This window comes from Otolemur garnettii, unplaced genomic scaffold (genome assembly GCF_000181295.1).
Source record: "Otolemur garnettii isolate 467f Iridium unplaced genomic scaffold, OtoGar3 scaffold00001, whole genome shotgun sequence".
Taxonomy (NCBI): Eukaryota; Metazoa; Chordata; class Mammalia; order Primates; family Galagidae; genus Otolemur; species Otolemur garnettii.
The window spans coordinates 45,918,474-45,935,279 of NW_003852396.1; the positions used below are offsets into that span (position 1 = coordinate 45,918,474).

General features: G+C 40.0%; 1 protein-coding gene across 1 annotated transcript in view; it reads right to left on the minus strand.

Annotated features, from left to right (window-relative positions):
* Nucleotides 1-16,806, minus strand: part of PIK3C2A (phosphatidylinositol-4-phosphate 3-kinase catalytic subunit type 2 alpha) — a 109,611-nt gene that overhangs the window by 47,437 nt on the left and 45,368 nt on the right. The window contains exons 4-8 of the mRNA XM_003781141.3: nucleotides 13,259-13,416; nucleotides 9,548-9,668; nucleotides 8,754-8,865; nucleotides 6,832-6,911; nucleotides 6,639-6,702 (exon numbers count right to left, since the gene is read on the minus strand). Of these exons, the coding sequence (XP_003781189.1) occupies nucleotides 6,639-6,702; nucleotides 6,832-6,911; nucleotides 8,754-8,865; nucleotides 9,548-9,668; nucleotides 13,259-13,416 (535 nt within the window). The remainder of the gene's footprint in view (nucleotides 1-6,638; nucleotides 6,703-6,831; nucleotides 6,912-8,753; nucleotides 8,866-9,547; nucleotides 9,669-13,258; nucleotides 13,417-16,806) is intronic.

A 16,806-nucleotide genomic window follows, 5' to 3' on the forward strand; every position in this document is an offset into this window, starting at 1 on the left:
CCTCCCAAGTAGCTGGGACCACAGGAGCCTGCCACAATGCCCAGCTATTTTTGGTTGCAGCTGCCATTGTTGTTGGGCGGGCCCCGGGCTAGATTTGAACCCGCCAGCTCAGGTGTATGTGACTGGCACCTTAGCCACTTGAGCCACAGGCACTGAGCCTTAAATTTAATTTTAAAAAGAATCATCCCTTGGCTTAGATGTTACCCTATTTTAATTTGCTTTCTGTTCTTATTTTCATTTCTTTGAATAAACATTTGCTTTCAAGATTATTTTAGACTTACAGAAACTTGCAAAAATATATGTAGAGTTCCCATGTCATATTAAAGGAAATTGAATTAAGTAACATCTTACATAACCATGTTACATTTGTCACAACTAAGACATCAACACTAGTACATTACTATTAAGTAAACTGCAGAATTTATTCAGATTCACCAGTTTTTCCACTAACCCTTTTCTCTTCCAAGGTATAATCTAGGATGCCACACTGCACTTAGTAGTTTATTTTTAAAAGATCATTTTTGTTGACTATGGGAGACAGACTCTGAAGTTAGGGGACTAGTCCAGTCATAAGTCATCTCAAACGCAATGCCCAAAGGTGAGTCCCTGATCTTTCCTCCAAAGGACAATGGCAGAAGGTGAGGACTAGTAAGGAATTACTGAAACTGACTAGGGCTGTAGCTCTGATACTGAAGAAAGTGGCCAGATTCTGAATGAATTCTCAAGGTAGAGCTCACATGAGTTAAAATGAACACAGGATGTGAACAATGTTTTTCTTGAGAAGTTAAGGATAACTCTAAGGTTTGGGCCTCAGTAAATATAGAAGGGAGTTGTCATTTATTAAAGTGGGGGAATAATAGAGGAAGCTGTGCATGTATGAAGGCTGGACGCATATAGGATATATTTCTCTCTGTACCTTCCTCTCAGTATTATTTGGAAGCTAAAACTGTTATACAAAAATAAAGTTTTTAAAAAAGAGAAGACAGATAAATGAATAGATATAAAGGGTAACCAAAAAAATTCAGTTTTGTAGATCTTAAATTTGAGGTATTAATTAATTAGGCATTCACATAAAGAAGTCAAATAATGGATATGTTGAGTGTGGAGTTGAAGGAAAAGATCAAGGCCAGACATACACATTTCAGAGTCACCAGGACAGAGATGTAGCAAGATCACCTGTGATATGAATGTAGAAAGAAGAGGTCCTAGAATTGAGCCCTTGGAACATTCTAATGCTTTGTGGTAAGGAAGATAAGGGGAAGAAGTCACAAGTGAGAATGAGACAGAGTAGCCACCGGAAGTAGAGGAACCAAGCAGGTGATATCCCAGAGGCCAGCTAAGGATTTCCAGAAGGAAGAAATGATCAACTAGGGTGGCACCTGTGGCTTAGTGAGTAGGACACCAGCTCCATATACCAAGGGTGGTGGGTTTGAACCCAGCCCCCAAAAATAGCAACAAAAAAATAGCCGGGCGTTGTGGCGGGCGCCTGTAGTCCCAGCTGCTCAGGAGGCTTAGGCATGAGAATCACCTAAGCCCAAGAGTTGGAGGTTGCTGTGAGCTGTGATGCCACAGCACTCTACCAAGGGCGACAAAGTGAGACTCTATCTCTAAAAAAAAAAGAAAGACAAGAAAGAAAAAAAAGAAATTATCAACTATATCAAAGAAAAATAATGTCTAAGAGTGGACTAGTGGATTCAGAGTCACGAAGTCCTTGATAACTCAGCGACATATTAAGAATGAGAGACTGACTGAAGTGGGTTCATAAAGAACGTAAAGAGAGGAAATGAAAGCAGCAAAACATAACTTTCAGGAGTTTGCGGCAAGGAGAATACAGAAGTACAGTGGTCGCTGCAGGTGGATGTGGATTTTTTGTTTTAAGATGGGTAATACTTTTTTTCTCTACCTCCAGTAATTTTCCTGGTGATCTCATCCAGTCTTATGGCAACAAAACACCATTTATATTCTGAAGATTCTGGAGTTTATTATCTCTAGCCTGGATATACAACACATAATTCCCGATTCATGTCAACTACCTACTCAGGATCTCTGTTGGATGAATAACAGTCATCCCAAACGCAATGCCCAAAGGTGAGTCCCTGATCTTTCCTCCAAACCTGCTCTTACTGTTTTCCGCATCTCACTAGAAGGTTACTCTGAACTTCCAATTGCTCAGGTAGGAAATTTTAAGAGTTACTCTAAATTCTCCTCTCTTCTCATGCTCCATATCCAAACTATGGGTAAATCTTCCTGGCATTAATTCAAAATGTATCATAGCATTCAAGTCCTTCTCACCACTTCTACTGCAGTTACCCTGGTCCAAGCCATCACCACTTTCCTATGGCGTCACCGTCCTAACTGACTTGTTTCCACTCTTGCTCACATCCCTTCTCTTACAGCTCCCAAAGCCTAGCAGATCTTGCATGTTCCAGGCACACTCTCTACTTAGGCCCTTCTACTTAACAGTTTTGTCTCCCTGGAGCACTCATGGTGCAGAATAGCCAGATGGCCTCTCCCTTTCCTTCCTCTCCAGGTTTTTGTTCAAATTCATCTTCTCAGTGAGGCTTCTCTATCTTCTTTAAAATTATATTACTCTCTCCTATATTTTTCTCTATAACTCTTACTATCTAATGTAACAGATATTTTGCCAATTTATTTTACTGTACCTCCTCCAACTAGAATGTAAACTCTGAGGGCAAAGATTATGGTTTCTTTTGTTCACTGCCATATTCTCAGCACCTATTACATTGCCTCATAATAAGGAGATACTCAGCAAATATTGTTTGAACAAATGAATACGTTTATATGCTGACAAGAATGTATTCACCAGAAATCTAGAAGTCATTCTACACTCATACTCTTTCCTCTTATTTATTTATTTATTTTTTGGGAGACAGAGCCTCAAGCTGTCCCCCTGGGTAGAGTCCTGTGGCATCACAGCTCACAGTGACCTCCAACTCCTGGGCTCAAGCAAGTCTCCTGCCTCTGCCTCCGAAGTAGCTGGGACCACAGGCACCCGCCACAATGCCTGGCTATTTTTTTGGTTGCAGCCATCATTGTGGTTTGGCGGAACCGGGCTGGATTCGAACCCACCACCTTAGGTGTATGTGGCTGGCGCCTTAACCACTTGAGCCACAGGCGCCGAGCCCTCTTATTTATTTATTTTTGAGACAGCGTCTCACTTCGTCGCCCTTGGTAGAGTGCTGTGACGTCACAGCTCACAAAAACCTCAAACTCTTGGGCTCGAGGAATTCTCTTGCCTCAGCCTCCCAAGCAGCTGGGACTACAGGCACCTGCCACAATGCCCAGCTATTTTTTGTTGCAGTTGTCATTGTTTAGCTGGCCTGGGCCAGGTTTGAACCAGTCAGCTTTGGTGTATATCCCAGAGGACAGCTAAGGATTGTATGTGGCTGGTGCCGTAACCACTATGCTATGGATGCTGAGCCCTCTTTCCTCTTTATTATTCATATCTAAGAACTTACCAAGATCTGATCAATGTTATCTCCTAAATATTCTGTTCCCTCCGTTTTAGCTTTGCCGTGCTCATCATCTTTCAGCTGGAGTACCATGAAAAAACCTTTCTAAGCAGTCTCCCCCAAACCAATCCCAGCTTTAAATCTAACTTCCAAAGTATGGTCAGAGTAATTTCAGAGTATAAGACTGAACAAGTCCCTTGCTGTAGTCTTCAGTCCCCATTCTGGGAAGGGGAGGGCACCCCCAGAAAAAGGGAAAATTAAAAAGTAAGCTGAAGGAGTCGGAACAAAGAAAAGTCAGCTAATTTACCTTTAAGCTAGCTATTGCTAAATTTCTTATTTGAACAAGTTTCTGGCTTTTCTTGAAACTCTGGCCTATTGGGGATACAGCTTACACCAATCCCCTGCTGAGTCTGTGAACACTCTGAGGAAGTAAAATGGTCATAAAAGAGGTTATGACAAGACCTGGAATAGATTCACCTTCTGGGTCGTTTCCTGCCCATTAAACAGACAAAGCAGATACCCATTGTGGAGATTTGCATTTGGCTGGGTCAAAGACCAAGGGAATAGCTTGAGCCCTACCATACGGGCAGTAAAGCTAAACACCCCTTACACATAGGAAAATCCTCTGTGGTGGTGATGAGAGGAAAAAGCATCTCTTCCACCAATTACTCAGAAGAGATTAACACCAGTGGGGTTTTACTCCACAGTGAACTAGCAGAGCTTAACACCTCCCTTGGAATCTGTCTGTATGACTCCAGACAGGAGGCTGCCGCCACACAAGGCTCAAGTTTCAGATTCTCCAAAACTGCTCAAATTTTTAAAGTTAATAATAACAATAGGAGCTGATAGCTCACTCAAAGAAAGTATTGCTGTCTTTGTTCCCTCCCTTAGTTTACCACCTGGGCAGATAGATTTCAATAAAAGTTGTGTGGGACAAAGACTTGGGGCCACTTGCCAGAGCCCATGAACAGGCCACCTTTGAAAATTCTATTCTGTGTCTTGTGTCTCTTTCTTTATTGTCGTTCCTAACATTATATTTCTTCAGTCATGCCAGTTCCACAGGTCTTAGTGGAACTGGGGGCAGGACCCTGACATTTGGTGCCGAAAGTGGGACTCAACACTTGGAGCCTATCGACACCTTGCCTCACCCTACTTCCCAGTGTTGGATAAAAATACCTACGTGGCTAAATCAGGGGGTCAACAAACTTTTTCTGTATGGGAGCAAACAGTAAACAGTTTAGGATACGATCTTTGTTCCAACTACTTAACCCTGGAATGAAAATGACAAGAGATAATACAAGGTCCGACAATTAAATTCACAAACTCATCCCAGAAAAAGTGCTACATACCTCAGTGCTGAATGTCACTATAGTCACCAGATGGCCAAGAGGAGTACTTCAGAGGTGACCATAGTGATATTCAGCAAAGAGGTGTGTAGCACTTCTCCTAGGATGAGTTCACAAACTTAATTGTCAGACCTTGTCTGACACAGCTCTGATGGTCATTTAAAAAAAAAAAAAACAGAGTTCCAAAATTGTTTTCAACCAAGCACTGGTGTCAGTGCACAGCTTCCCAAGGGGGGGGTCCTTGTGTGGTTGTGTTAAAAAATCTGTATTTATAAAAAACAGAAAGTGAACTGGATATGATCCCGACCTACATGATAAACTAAAATTCCTTAACTTGTATTAAACAGTGGCAACTTATATCTGGCAATCTCCAATGTCATCTCTGAATCCTAATTTCACATCTTATACTCTATTACAAAACTGCTTATACATCCACATAAGTATCACACCTATTTGCTTTTTTTTATATCCCCTTTCCAGCTTTCTTCTGGCTAACTCATACTGTTTAAGACTTGGCTCAGTTAATTAAAAGCCCTTCCCTATGGCTCGGAGCCTGTGGTTCAAGTGGCTAAGGTGCCAGCCACATACACCTAAGGTGGCGGGTTCAAATCCAGCCCGGGCTCGCCAAACAACAATGACGGCTGCAACCAAAAAATAGCCGGGCGGGCGCCTGTGGTCCCAGTTACTTGGGAGGCTGAGGCAGGAGACTCGCTTGAGCCCAGGAGTTGGAGGTTGCTGTGAGCTGTGAAGTCACGACACTCTACCCAGGGGGATAGCTTGAGGCTCTGTCTCAAAAAAAGCCCTTCCCTAAACCCTCAAATTAAATAAGGTACCCTTTCTTAATCTGCCAAAGAACTCCAGCACATACAGTTATACTCCACATTCACTATACTATATTGAAATTTTCTTTAAATATCCAACCACTAGTTTATACATTCCTGATAGGTGAGGAACTCATTTTCTTTCTTTCTTTTTTTTTTTTTTTTTTGAGACAGAGCCTCAAGCTATCCCCCTGGGTAGAGTGCCATGGCATCACGCTCACAGCAACCTCCAACTCCTGGGCTCAAGCGAGTCTCCCGCCTCAGCCTCCCAAGTAGCTGGGACTACAGGTGCCCGCCACAACGCCTGGCCATTTTTTGGTTGCAGCCATCATTGTTGTTTGGCGGGCCCGGGCTGGGGATTTGAACCCACCACCTTAGGTGTACGTGGCTGGCGCCTTAGCCGCTTGAGCCACAGGCGCCGAGCCGAGGAACTCATTTTCATAACTCCAGAATTTAGTCTATAGTAACCATTCAATAAATGCTCTCTGAATTGAACTGAAGGCTCCTCTTATAATAAAGCTGAAGTGAAAGTGAACATGTTGACTCAAGCATTATTAAGAACTTTGGCCATAAAATAAGACATCAAATATCAAGAACATACTTTCTCCTTTTTTTTTTTTTTTAAAAGACAAAGTCTTGCTATGTCAGTCAGGCTGGAATGTAGTGGCATGACAACTGCAACTTCAAATTCCTGGGCTCAGTGACACCCCCAGCTCAGTCTCCCAGGTAGCTATGACTACAGGTATGTGACACCACACCCAGCTAATTTTTAGATTTTCTGAGAGACAGGGTCTTATTATGTTGTCAGGTTGGTCTTAAAACTCATGACGTCAAATGATCCTCCTCCTTCAGCCTCCCTAAGTGCTGGGAGTGCGTGCAGCCTTGCCTGGCCTAAAAACTATAGTTTTAAGAGTCCTAAAATATTTCATCCAAACCAACACTAGCACTGGCAACAAGAATCTTTAAATCATTGCGTCAAAATGTGAATTAAGACTTACTTCAACTTGAAGAGCCAGCTCTACCTGGTTGTGATAAGAATCTAAGAGTTCTTCAACAGAGTGTCTGAAAGAAAGAAGTTATTGTGGCTAAAGAACACTATACAAAAATGATTGTTTTAATCACAAAATAAATGTATTTATATCCAAAAAAAAAGTTTGAAAACCCGAAATTAATGCTTTAGAGATGCTATACCTTGTTATGACTTCTTTATAAGGTTTTTCTATCTGATGCAGGTGTTTGTTCAAATTCACAGGTGCTTCATCATCTTCTGCCTAAACAAACACATATACATAAATGTTTACCCCCCAAAATGAAATCCACTCTTCGGTCTTTACATTGTCAAATCAAATATGGTTCAGTGTATGGATGAAATCTTTAAACTAAAGCGATTTTTTCAAAACTGAAGAAAAAGTACTACCAGAATTTGGGCTGGGATGGTGGCTCATGCCTGTAATCTTAGCACTCTGGGAGGCCAAGGTGGGAGGATTGCTTGAGCTCAGGAGTTCAAGACCAGCCTGAGCAAGACCAAGACCTGGTCTCTACTAAAAACAGAAAAACTAGCTGGGCATTGTGTTGAGTGCCTGTAGTCCTAGCTACTCAGGAGAGGAGGCTAAGGCAAGAGGATTGCCTGAGCCTAAGAGACTGAGGTTGCTGTGAGCTATGATGATGACATGGCACTCTACCTTGGACAACAGAATGAGACTTTGTCTCCAAAAAAAAAGAAAAAAAGAAAGAATTAAATATTATTTATAACTGACTCAATTATGAATATTTTCAATATTTATATATTTTCAATATTTATATAAATATTCTAAAAATACTTTCATTTTTTAAACAGAAAACATAAATGCTTTCAGTCTCATTTCTGATATATAAATAAACTCTTAAAGCAAAAACTACTCTGTACAAAGAGGATAAAGAGCTAAAAATATTTTCAAAGATGGCTGACAGCCAAATGAAGCGGGTGGAAACCAGATGGGGAAGATATCACTTCAAGTCTTGTATTATTTTTTCTAATGATAATCAAGTTTCCTCCCACTCCTTTCCAAGCCCTAACAAACAAGGTACTAATCTCTTCTATTATAAGTCCATATTATGTAAATGTAGTCAAGAACATCATTCTTTATGAAACTGAACAATTACTAATGAATGCCAAGATGGACTGAATTTTATCAAATAGTTTCCATCCAACTGAAATAAATTCTACATGACATAGAAGTAAAATTCAAGAAAAGAAAAAAGAAAGTAGAAATGACTGGTATTTTCCCACCTAATATTCTACCAAATGAAGAGTAACGTACTTCAGAGATTAAAACTTACAAATTCATCAGCGGTTTGTACAATAATACAATGGCTAAATTTCCTCCATTCTGTTTTGTTTTAACATCAAAAAAAGTACTGAACTTTGTTTTGTGAAAGCATCCGTCTCCGCAAGTACCAGACTTTGATTTTGTGAGAAATAATTTTTCTCAGTTTGGTACAAAGGTCAATATTGATCCTTTCCTCCCCCAACCACATTGTTATCAAAATCTTTTCTTCTTCCTCATTTTCCTTGACTGACCCTGATGTTTTCACTTGTCTGTAAAACTATTACAAATCAAACTCTTAATTCCGCCACTTTAATTTTCAAATTTTCTGAGGAGTATGCTACCTAAACCTCCATGAATGAAAATCTCCCCCCAACTGCTGAAAAGACTCCTGTTGAGGATAATGAGTTCATCACCCCATTCCAACCAAGAAATCTGAGAAAAATGTACAAATTAAAAATGCCTAATTCGGGGTGGAGCCTGTGTGGCTCAGTGGGTAGGCCGCTGGCCCCATATACTGAGAATAATGGTTCAAAGCCAGCCCTGGCCAAACTGCAACAAAAAAATAGCCAGGCATTGTGGAGCCACCTGTAGTCCCAGCTACGTGGGAGGCTGAGGCAAGAGAATCGCCTAAGCCCAAGAGCTGGAGGTTGCTGTGAGCTGTAATGTCATAGCACTCTACCGAGGGCCATAAAGCGAGACTCTGTCTCTACAAAAAAAAAAAAAATGAGTAAAAGTAAAAATGGCTAATTTGCAGAATTATTAAGATTCAACTAAATGCAATTCAGTCATAAGATACACACTTACCGTTCGGGCCAGATTTTGGCACATTGCACTGAAGGTCAAGAGTTGCAATCTAATCTCTGTGTCCCATTTTCGACAGTTTTGAATATGTTCATGACTTCCAAGGCAATGGTTACTGTTAAAATACATTAATTATTCACTATACTACTCAAATTACAAATTATAGAAGAGTAAATTACAAATCATATCTGAATCAGAAACTAAAGAAAATGGTACAAGCATTTAAGCAGAGGAATTATTTTTTATAAGAGTCAAAGTGAAAAAGAAAGAAGACAAGACAAAGATGAAGAAGGAAATAAAAATAGGGACAGTACATTTCTAGTAGTCTAGGAGAATAACATCCATCAAACAATTAAACTACATGTTAAATGTAACACATGACCTGGTTAAGAAAAAAATTCATAGAATTATTTTAGGCAACTAAAAAGAAATCACAGATGACTACTATCCATAAAGTAATAGTGCATGCTCCAAAGGAAAATGGAGTCTATTATGATGTGACTGACTCTACATAAAGAAAAAAACATTTTATTCTGCTTATTAATCAATTGCCTGCAATTCTTCCTGTATAAGGCTATGAAATTCTTAAGGGAATTCTGTCTTACCTACCTATCTCTGAAATCACACCACTATCTTAGATATGACATTTTAGACACAGTATATCTTAATATGAATTTGCTGATCCAATGAATCAACTGAAATAGGACCCAATTTATTTTTTATTATAAATTTAACTTGAAAATTTTCAAATTAAAATGGCATTTCTAAAGATGTTGCTCAGTAGTTAAAACACTTACTTCTGCAGCACTTCTTCTTGACCACAAACTTTCAGAACATAGCTGCCAACATCTACTTGATTTAAGTCATCATGTACCCAGCAAAGAGCTTGCATTATAATGATTTCTACAGTAGAACTCACTGTAAAAGAATGTCATCATTTTCATTTTACTCATGTACCTTTAAGTATATACTTATTTAAGACTCTATTACTTATAATCTAAAACAGCACTGTACAACAGAAATATAAACCACACATGTAGGTCATATATATAATTAAAAATATTCTAGTAATATTGAAAAAGTAAAAGGAAAGAGGTGAAACTAATTTTAAAAATATGTTTTATTTAACCTAAAGTAATCAGTACCCCCATTGTGGGTTCTCTATCTGTGGATTCAAACAACCTTAGAATGAAAAAAAAATTTTGGGGGGCAGAATTTATTTATACTGAACAGGTGCTGACTTTTTCTTTATCATCATTCCCTAAACAATATAATACATCAACTATTCACACAGCATTTACATTATATTAGGTATTATAAGTAATCTATAGATGCAATGGGAGGTGAACATAGGTTATATGCAAATATTATGCCTTTTACATCAAGGATTTGAGCATCCTGGAGTGTTGGTATCCAAGGGAGGTGCTAGGACCAGTCCTCTGCAGATGACATTTAGTAGTATCTAGCAAATAATGATTTAAAGAAAGAAAGAAAATAAAATTTAAAAAAATACAATGATTTAAAATTAATTATCAAAAAAAGAATCAGCTAGGTACAGTGATTCACGCCTGTAATCCTAGCACTGTGGGAGGCTGAAGAGGGTGGATTGCCTAAGCTCATGGGTTCAAGACTATCTTGAGCCAGAGCAAGACCCCACCATCTCTAAAAAATAGCCAGGCATTATGGGAGTGCCTACAGTCCCAGTTACTAGGGAGGCTGAAACAAGAGAATCACTTGAGCCCAAGAGTTGGAGGTTGCTGTGAGCTATGACACCATGGCACTCTACTGAGGGCAAGAAAGTGAGACTTTATCTCAAAAATAAAAGAAAAAAAGAATCGTTTTTTTAAATGTTTGACATTTGCCTGGTATATTTTCCAATGAAGAATAAAAATACAGCAAGTAGAAGCATTGTTCAATTATCTTGGCAAAACATGGATACTAAGATTACAACATATTAAAAATAAAAGATTTTAAAGTGAAATATTTCTATATATACAGCTTCCACATTTAATTTTTTAAAGAAGGCAATTTACATTAAAATTACATGAAAATTAACAGCTTGGCAGAAAAGGCCCCTATCTAATATAATAACCTCTAACATAATATGACAGCTGCATTTGTATGCTGGCATTTATAATTTAAACACAAATCACTGCTACCATAATTTGGCTATATTTCCTAACAGAGGTATACATTACAAATGTGCACGTTTATGAATAACCGAACAATAGACATTTGAAAGACTTTAAGATTAGCTTTAATGCAATAAGTCAAAATCTGATACAAATTAAAACATTTGCTGTCAATGCTTATGCATGCTTATTTTAATCAAAGTACCTATTGAACTTTACTTTTCTTATTTTTTTTTTTTTTTGAGACAGAGCCTCAAGTTGTCACCCTGGGTAGAGTGCTGTGGCATCACAGCTCACAACCACCTCCAGCTCCTGGGCTTAAGCGATTCTCTTGCCTCAGCCTCCCAAGTAGCTGGGACTACAGGTGCTCGCCAAAACGCCTGGCTATTTTTTGGTTGTAGTTGTCATTATTTGGCAGGCCCAAGCTGGATTCAAACCTGCCAGCTCTGGTGTACATGGCTGGTACCTTAGCCGCTTGAGCTACAGGTGCTGAGCCCTATTGAACTTTTTAACATTAGTATTCTTACTATATATCTACATTTACATAATTCCCCAAGCCAAAATTTAAGCTTTTTTTGGCAGTTTTTGGCCAGGGCTAGGTTTGAACCCACCACCCTCCAGCATATGGGGCCTACTCCTTTGAGCCAAAGACACCGCCCAGTTTAAGCTATTTTTAAAAAGAATAACTTTCTGGCTCAGTGCCTGTAGCTCAGTGGCTAGGGTGCCAGCCATATACATGAGAGCTGGCGGGCATGAATCCGGCCAGGGCCTGCCAAACAACAATGACATCTACAACTAAAAAATAGCTGGGCATTGTAGTGGGTGCCTATAGTCCCAGCTACTTGGGAGGCTGAGGCAAGAGAATTGCTTAAGCCCAAGAGTTTGAGGTTGTTGTGAGCTGTGATGTCACAGTACTCTATGGAGGGTGACAAGGTAGACTCTATCTCAAAAAAAAAAAAAAAAAAGAATGACTTTCCCTTTAGAAGCTAAAAAAATGATTATTGTAGTTGGCTAATATTTTTCTATTCAGATTTATACTTTTTCAAACATACAAAGCTAGAAAGAATGAATCCAAATGTTAGACATATTCCTTGTCAAAACCATTAAAAAGGCCAAAGTACTGTAGAAATATAGGATCTCTTTCCACTATTGGTATCCCATTAAAATAATACACATTATGAAATGTAATAAACTCTGAAAGAAAATAAAAATAGTTTTAAATCTATAATAAGGTGGACATGGTAGCTCATGCTTGTAATCCGAGCACTCTGGGAGATCTAGGCAAGAAGATCACCAGAGGACAGGAGTTTCAGACCAGTCTGAGCAACATAGTGAGACTGCATCTCTATAAAAAACTTTTAAAATTAGGGCAGTGTGGCTCAAGTGGCTAAGGCGCCAGCCACATACACCTAAGGTGGCGGGTTCAAATCCAGCCCAGGCCCGCCAAAAACAACAATGATGGCTGCAACCAAAAAATAGCCGGGTGTTGTGGCAGGCACCTATGGTCCCAGCTACTTAGGAGGCTGAGGCAGGAGATTCGCTTGAGCCCAGGAGTTGGAGGTTGCTTTGAGCTGTGATGCCACGGCACTCTACCCAGGGGGACAGCTTGAGGCTTTGTCTCAAAAGAAAAAAAAAAAAAGATTAGGGCGGCACCTATGGCTCAAAAGGGTAGGGCACCAGCCCCATATGCTGGAGGTGGTGGGTTGAAACCCAGCCCCGGCCAAAAATAAATAAATAAATAAATAAATAAATAAATAAAAATTTAAAATTAGCCAGGCATGGCAGTGCATGACTGCAGTCCTAGCTTCTGGGGCATCTGAGCCAACAGGCCAAAGAGTTTAAGGATGCAGTGAGCTATGATTGCAGTACTGCACTCTCGCCTAGGTGACAGAGTGAGACCCTATCCATAATAATAAATACACAGTAGTAAAAACTACAACAAAAAACTTCCTACGCACTTTGGGGATGTATCTCTAGAGAGGATACCCACCCAAGTTTGAAAGAGAGAATAAAAACCAAAGGAGACTTATTTCCTCCTTAGAGGACCCTCGAATGTTATTTGGAATTTCAATTTCATCAACAGTTCTTTATAAAGAAACATTCTTTTTGCCATAAAAAGTAAAAAAGATTGTAATTAGCTTTTCTGTCTAATGTTTGTTGGTCGTATCCAAGAGCTACTAAATAACAAGTTACTCAGCACTTCTCAGAGAAATAGGTAGTTACAAAGAGGTAACCTGCTTCTGCACTAGTTCTAACCAGAAAACTAACTATCCATATGAATGCCAAAAGGACACTAAGATAACAAAGTTGGTTTACTAAAAGAATGATAATAATGGTATTTTAAACATTTCCCTTCTAACAAACCTATAAACCTACCATCACATGTAAAAGTAACTGGCAGTTGAAATCCTTCAATTTCAATGGAGACCTTCACACTAGCTGTTTCTCCACATATGTTTCTTTGCACTGTCACTGGACTTAACAAATAGCCTCGGTTCGTGCAGTGATTGGTATGTAGAAATTTGGTCTTCAATCTGTTCACGAGAAAGAAGAAATTGAATTCTTTTTTAAAAAGCCGTACTTGAGAGCTCTGAACACGAACCAAACCATTTACATGTTTTACAGCCCCTCAATTCTATGTCTTGTCCAACTCTAAAGCAGCTTGTAAGAACTGCAATGAATGAACCCCTGTCAAAACTCCAAATACCAGCATTAGCCTTTTAAATAAAAGGAACTCAGGGAAAATGAAGAAATTAACTAGTGCCAGGATATCTTTGGTAACACTACCAACATTATTCAAGCACACATTGAATAAACAGCATTAAATGAGGTTCTCTGCTTCAGGTTCTTTTGCCACACAGTACAGTTAAACAAAATGGTACATCTTAAATGAATTACTGGTAACATAGCCCTGAAACTGTAATGGTCAGAGTGAAAAAATAATTTTTTTCCTTAAGAACCTTTTTGCTACAAACATTGTTTTTGGTTGCTAGACAATGAAAAAAGAACACAGCCAAGAGTTTTTACAGTACTATCCAATGTCTTTATTCCCCCAGCGTGATTTCTAAAATCCAGGGAATTAGAAATATTGCACACAGAAGTATTCATGGGAGCAAAATAAATATGATGTATGCCTCATTTCCAGACAGCACTGCTGTTATTAGACAGCAGAATTTGATGACTTCTTTATACTTGTGGGCTTCCTTTAACTGACTTTTTTCTAGAGGTTGGAATACAGGTGCCAGTCCTCCCATCTGCTCCCCCACACCCACCTTTATTTTTTGAAGACAGATCTCACTCTGTCACCCTGGGTAGAATGCTATGGTGTCGTAGCTCACAGCAACCTCAAACTCTTAGGCTCAAGCGATTCCTTAGCCTCTTGAGTAGCTGGGACTACAGGTGCCTGCCACAATGCCCAGCTAGTTTTTTCTATTTTTAGTAGAGCCGGGATCTCACTCTTGCTCAGGCTGGTCTAGAACTCCTGTGCTAAGGCAAGCCACTCTTCTCGGCCTCCACAAGGGCCGATTTAGAGGCGTGAGCCACTGTGCCTGGCCATTCCTCTGCTTTGCACAGGGCTATGAATGGAATGAACGCTGTAAGTATTATGTTTGCTTTTGTAGAGATTCAAATAACCAAGTCATAGAAGTAGAATAATTTAAATTGACAGGAAGAAAGGTTCTGGAGAGGCAGCAAATGTAATGATTACTGCACTGTTACTAGTACCAGATTACCTTAGTTTGAATCCTGATTTTACTACTTACTAGCTGTATGACCTTAGGTAAGTTATTTAGTCTACTTGTTTCAGTTTCTTCTTCTGTAAACTGAGGATAATATTACTATTTACCTCACAAAGTTGTGATAATTACATAAAATACAAAGCACTGGGCCGGGCACAGTAGCTCACGCCTGTAATCCCAAGGCCGAGATGGGTGGATTGCCTGGGTTCACAGGTTTGAGACCAGCATGAGCCAGAGTGAGATCCAGCCTCTAAAAACAGCTGGGCATTGTGGCAGGTACCTATAGCTACTTGGCAGGCTGAGGCAAGAAAATTGCTTGAGCCCAAGAGTTTGAGGTTGTGGTGAGCAACGACACCACGACAACACCCAGCTATTTTAGAGATAGGGTCCTGCTTTCACTCAGGCTGGTCTCAAACCTGTGAGCTCAGGCAATCCATCCACCTCTCCCAGAGTGCTAGGATTACAGGGATGAGCTACTGCGCCTGGCCCAGCACTGTCACCTTAAGTGACACAATGGATCCAATATTAAAAAGTAAAATAGGAAAGGAAAAGTAATACAATAAACTTAAGTTGATACTGAACTGCACCTTTACATATGGACACATTATCTTTAGATATCTGCCCACTCCCAAGCTTACCTGTCTGCAACATAATGGCAAGACCTTCATAGAACCTAGTCCGAGATTCTCATTATTTCTCACGTACTTAGTATTCTTGTGTTTTCTATAACCTATGAAATGCATGTTGCTATAGTTTGGATATGCATCTCCCCTAAATCACATATTGAAATTTGGTGCTCGGCTCGGCACCTGTGGCTCAAGTGGCTAAGGCGCCAGCCACATACACCTAAGGTGGCGGGTTCGAATCCAGCCCAGACCCGCCGAACAACAATGACAGCTGCAACCAAAAAATAGCCAGGCGTTGTGGTGGGCGCCTGTGGTCCCAGCTACTTGCGAGACGGAGGCAAGAGACTCGCTTGAGCCCAGGAGTTGAGGTTGCTGTGAGCTGTGAAGCCACTGCACTCTACCCAGGGGGATAGCTTGAGGCTCTGTCTCAAAAAAAAAAAAGGAAATTTGGTGCTCAGTGTTATAGGCAGGGCCTAATGGGAGGTACTTGGGTCATGGGGGCAGATACCTCATTAACACTGGTGCCATCCTCCTAGTAATAAGTGAATTTTCTACTTGTTTCCATAAGAGCAGCTGTTGGTTAAAAAGAGCCATGACATCTCCCCTGCCTTGTTTCCTCTCTCACCAGGTGAACTCTGTACACACCCTTTGCCTTATACCGTGTGGAAGTAGCCTGAGGTTTTCACTACATGCCCAGTCTACCAGCCAGCAGAATCATGAGCCAAATAATCCTTTCTTCTTTATAAATTACCCAGTCTTAGGTATTCCTTTATAGCAGCGGTTCCCAACCTGTGGGTCATGACACGGTTGCAGGATTGGGAAGGCTGAGAACCACTCACTGCTTTATAGCAACACAAGCAGAATAGACAAATGCTTATATCAAGTCATGAAATTAACTAAACTGTGATATGGCAGAGGATTTTGTCTGTATCTAAGCAAGCCTTCAATTTCCAGAAATCTCTTTATTTCTTTCGAGACACAGTCTCAAGCTGTTGCCCTGGGTAGAGTGCCATGGCATCACAGCTCACAATCCACCAGCCTTGGCCTCCCAGAGTGCTAGGATTACAGGCACGAGCTACCGTGCCCAGTCAGAAATCTTTAAGGATAATGAAATCTTAGAAGTTCCTGATGATAGCTCAGAAAGTAAGAATTTTATAGAAAAAAATTCCAGTGATGAAAGTTACATTTAATGAGCTTAGCTTTGTGTGTGTTGCGGGGCAGGGGGTGTTCTTCATTTCCCGTTCTTCAAATCAGTCCTTTCTTTTACATAACAATGTGAATGTAGTTAATGTCACTGAACTTATACCCTTAAAAACAGTTAACCACATAAAAACAAAAAATAAAAAAGTTAACCACATACCCACAAGAGAATGCTTTTATTTATTTTTTATTTATTTATTTTTTGGCCAGGGCTGGGTTGAACCTGCCACCCTCAGCATATGGGGCCAGTGCCCTACTCCTTGAGTCACAGGCGCCACCCGAAAGAATGCATTTAAAATGAATCTTTTCTTACTCACTTGATACTGTGGAAAACACACCATGTCCAGAAAATGCAGCAATT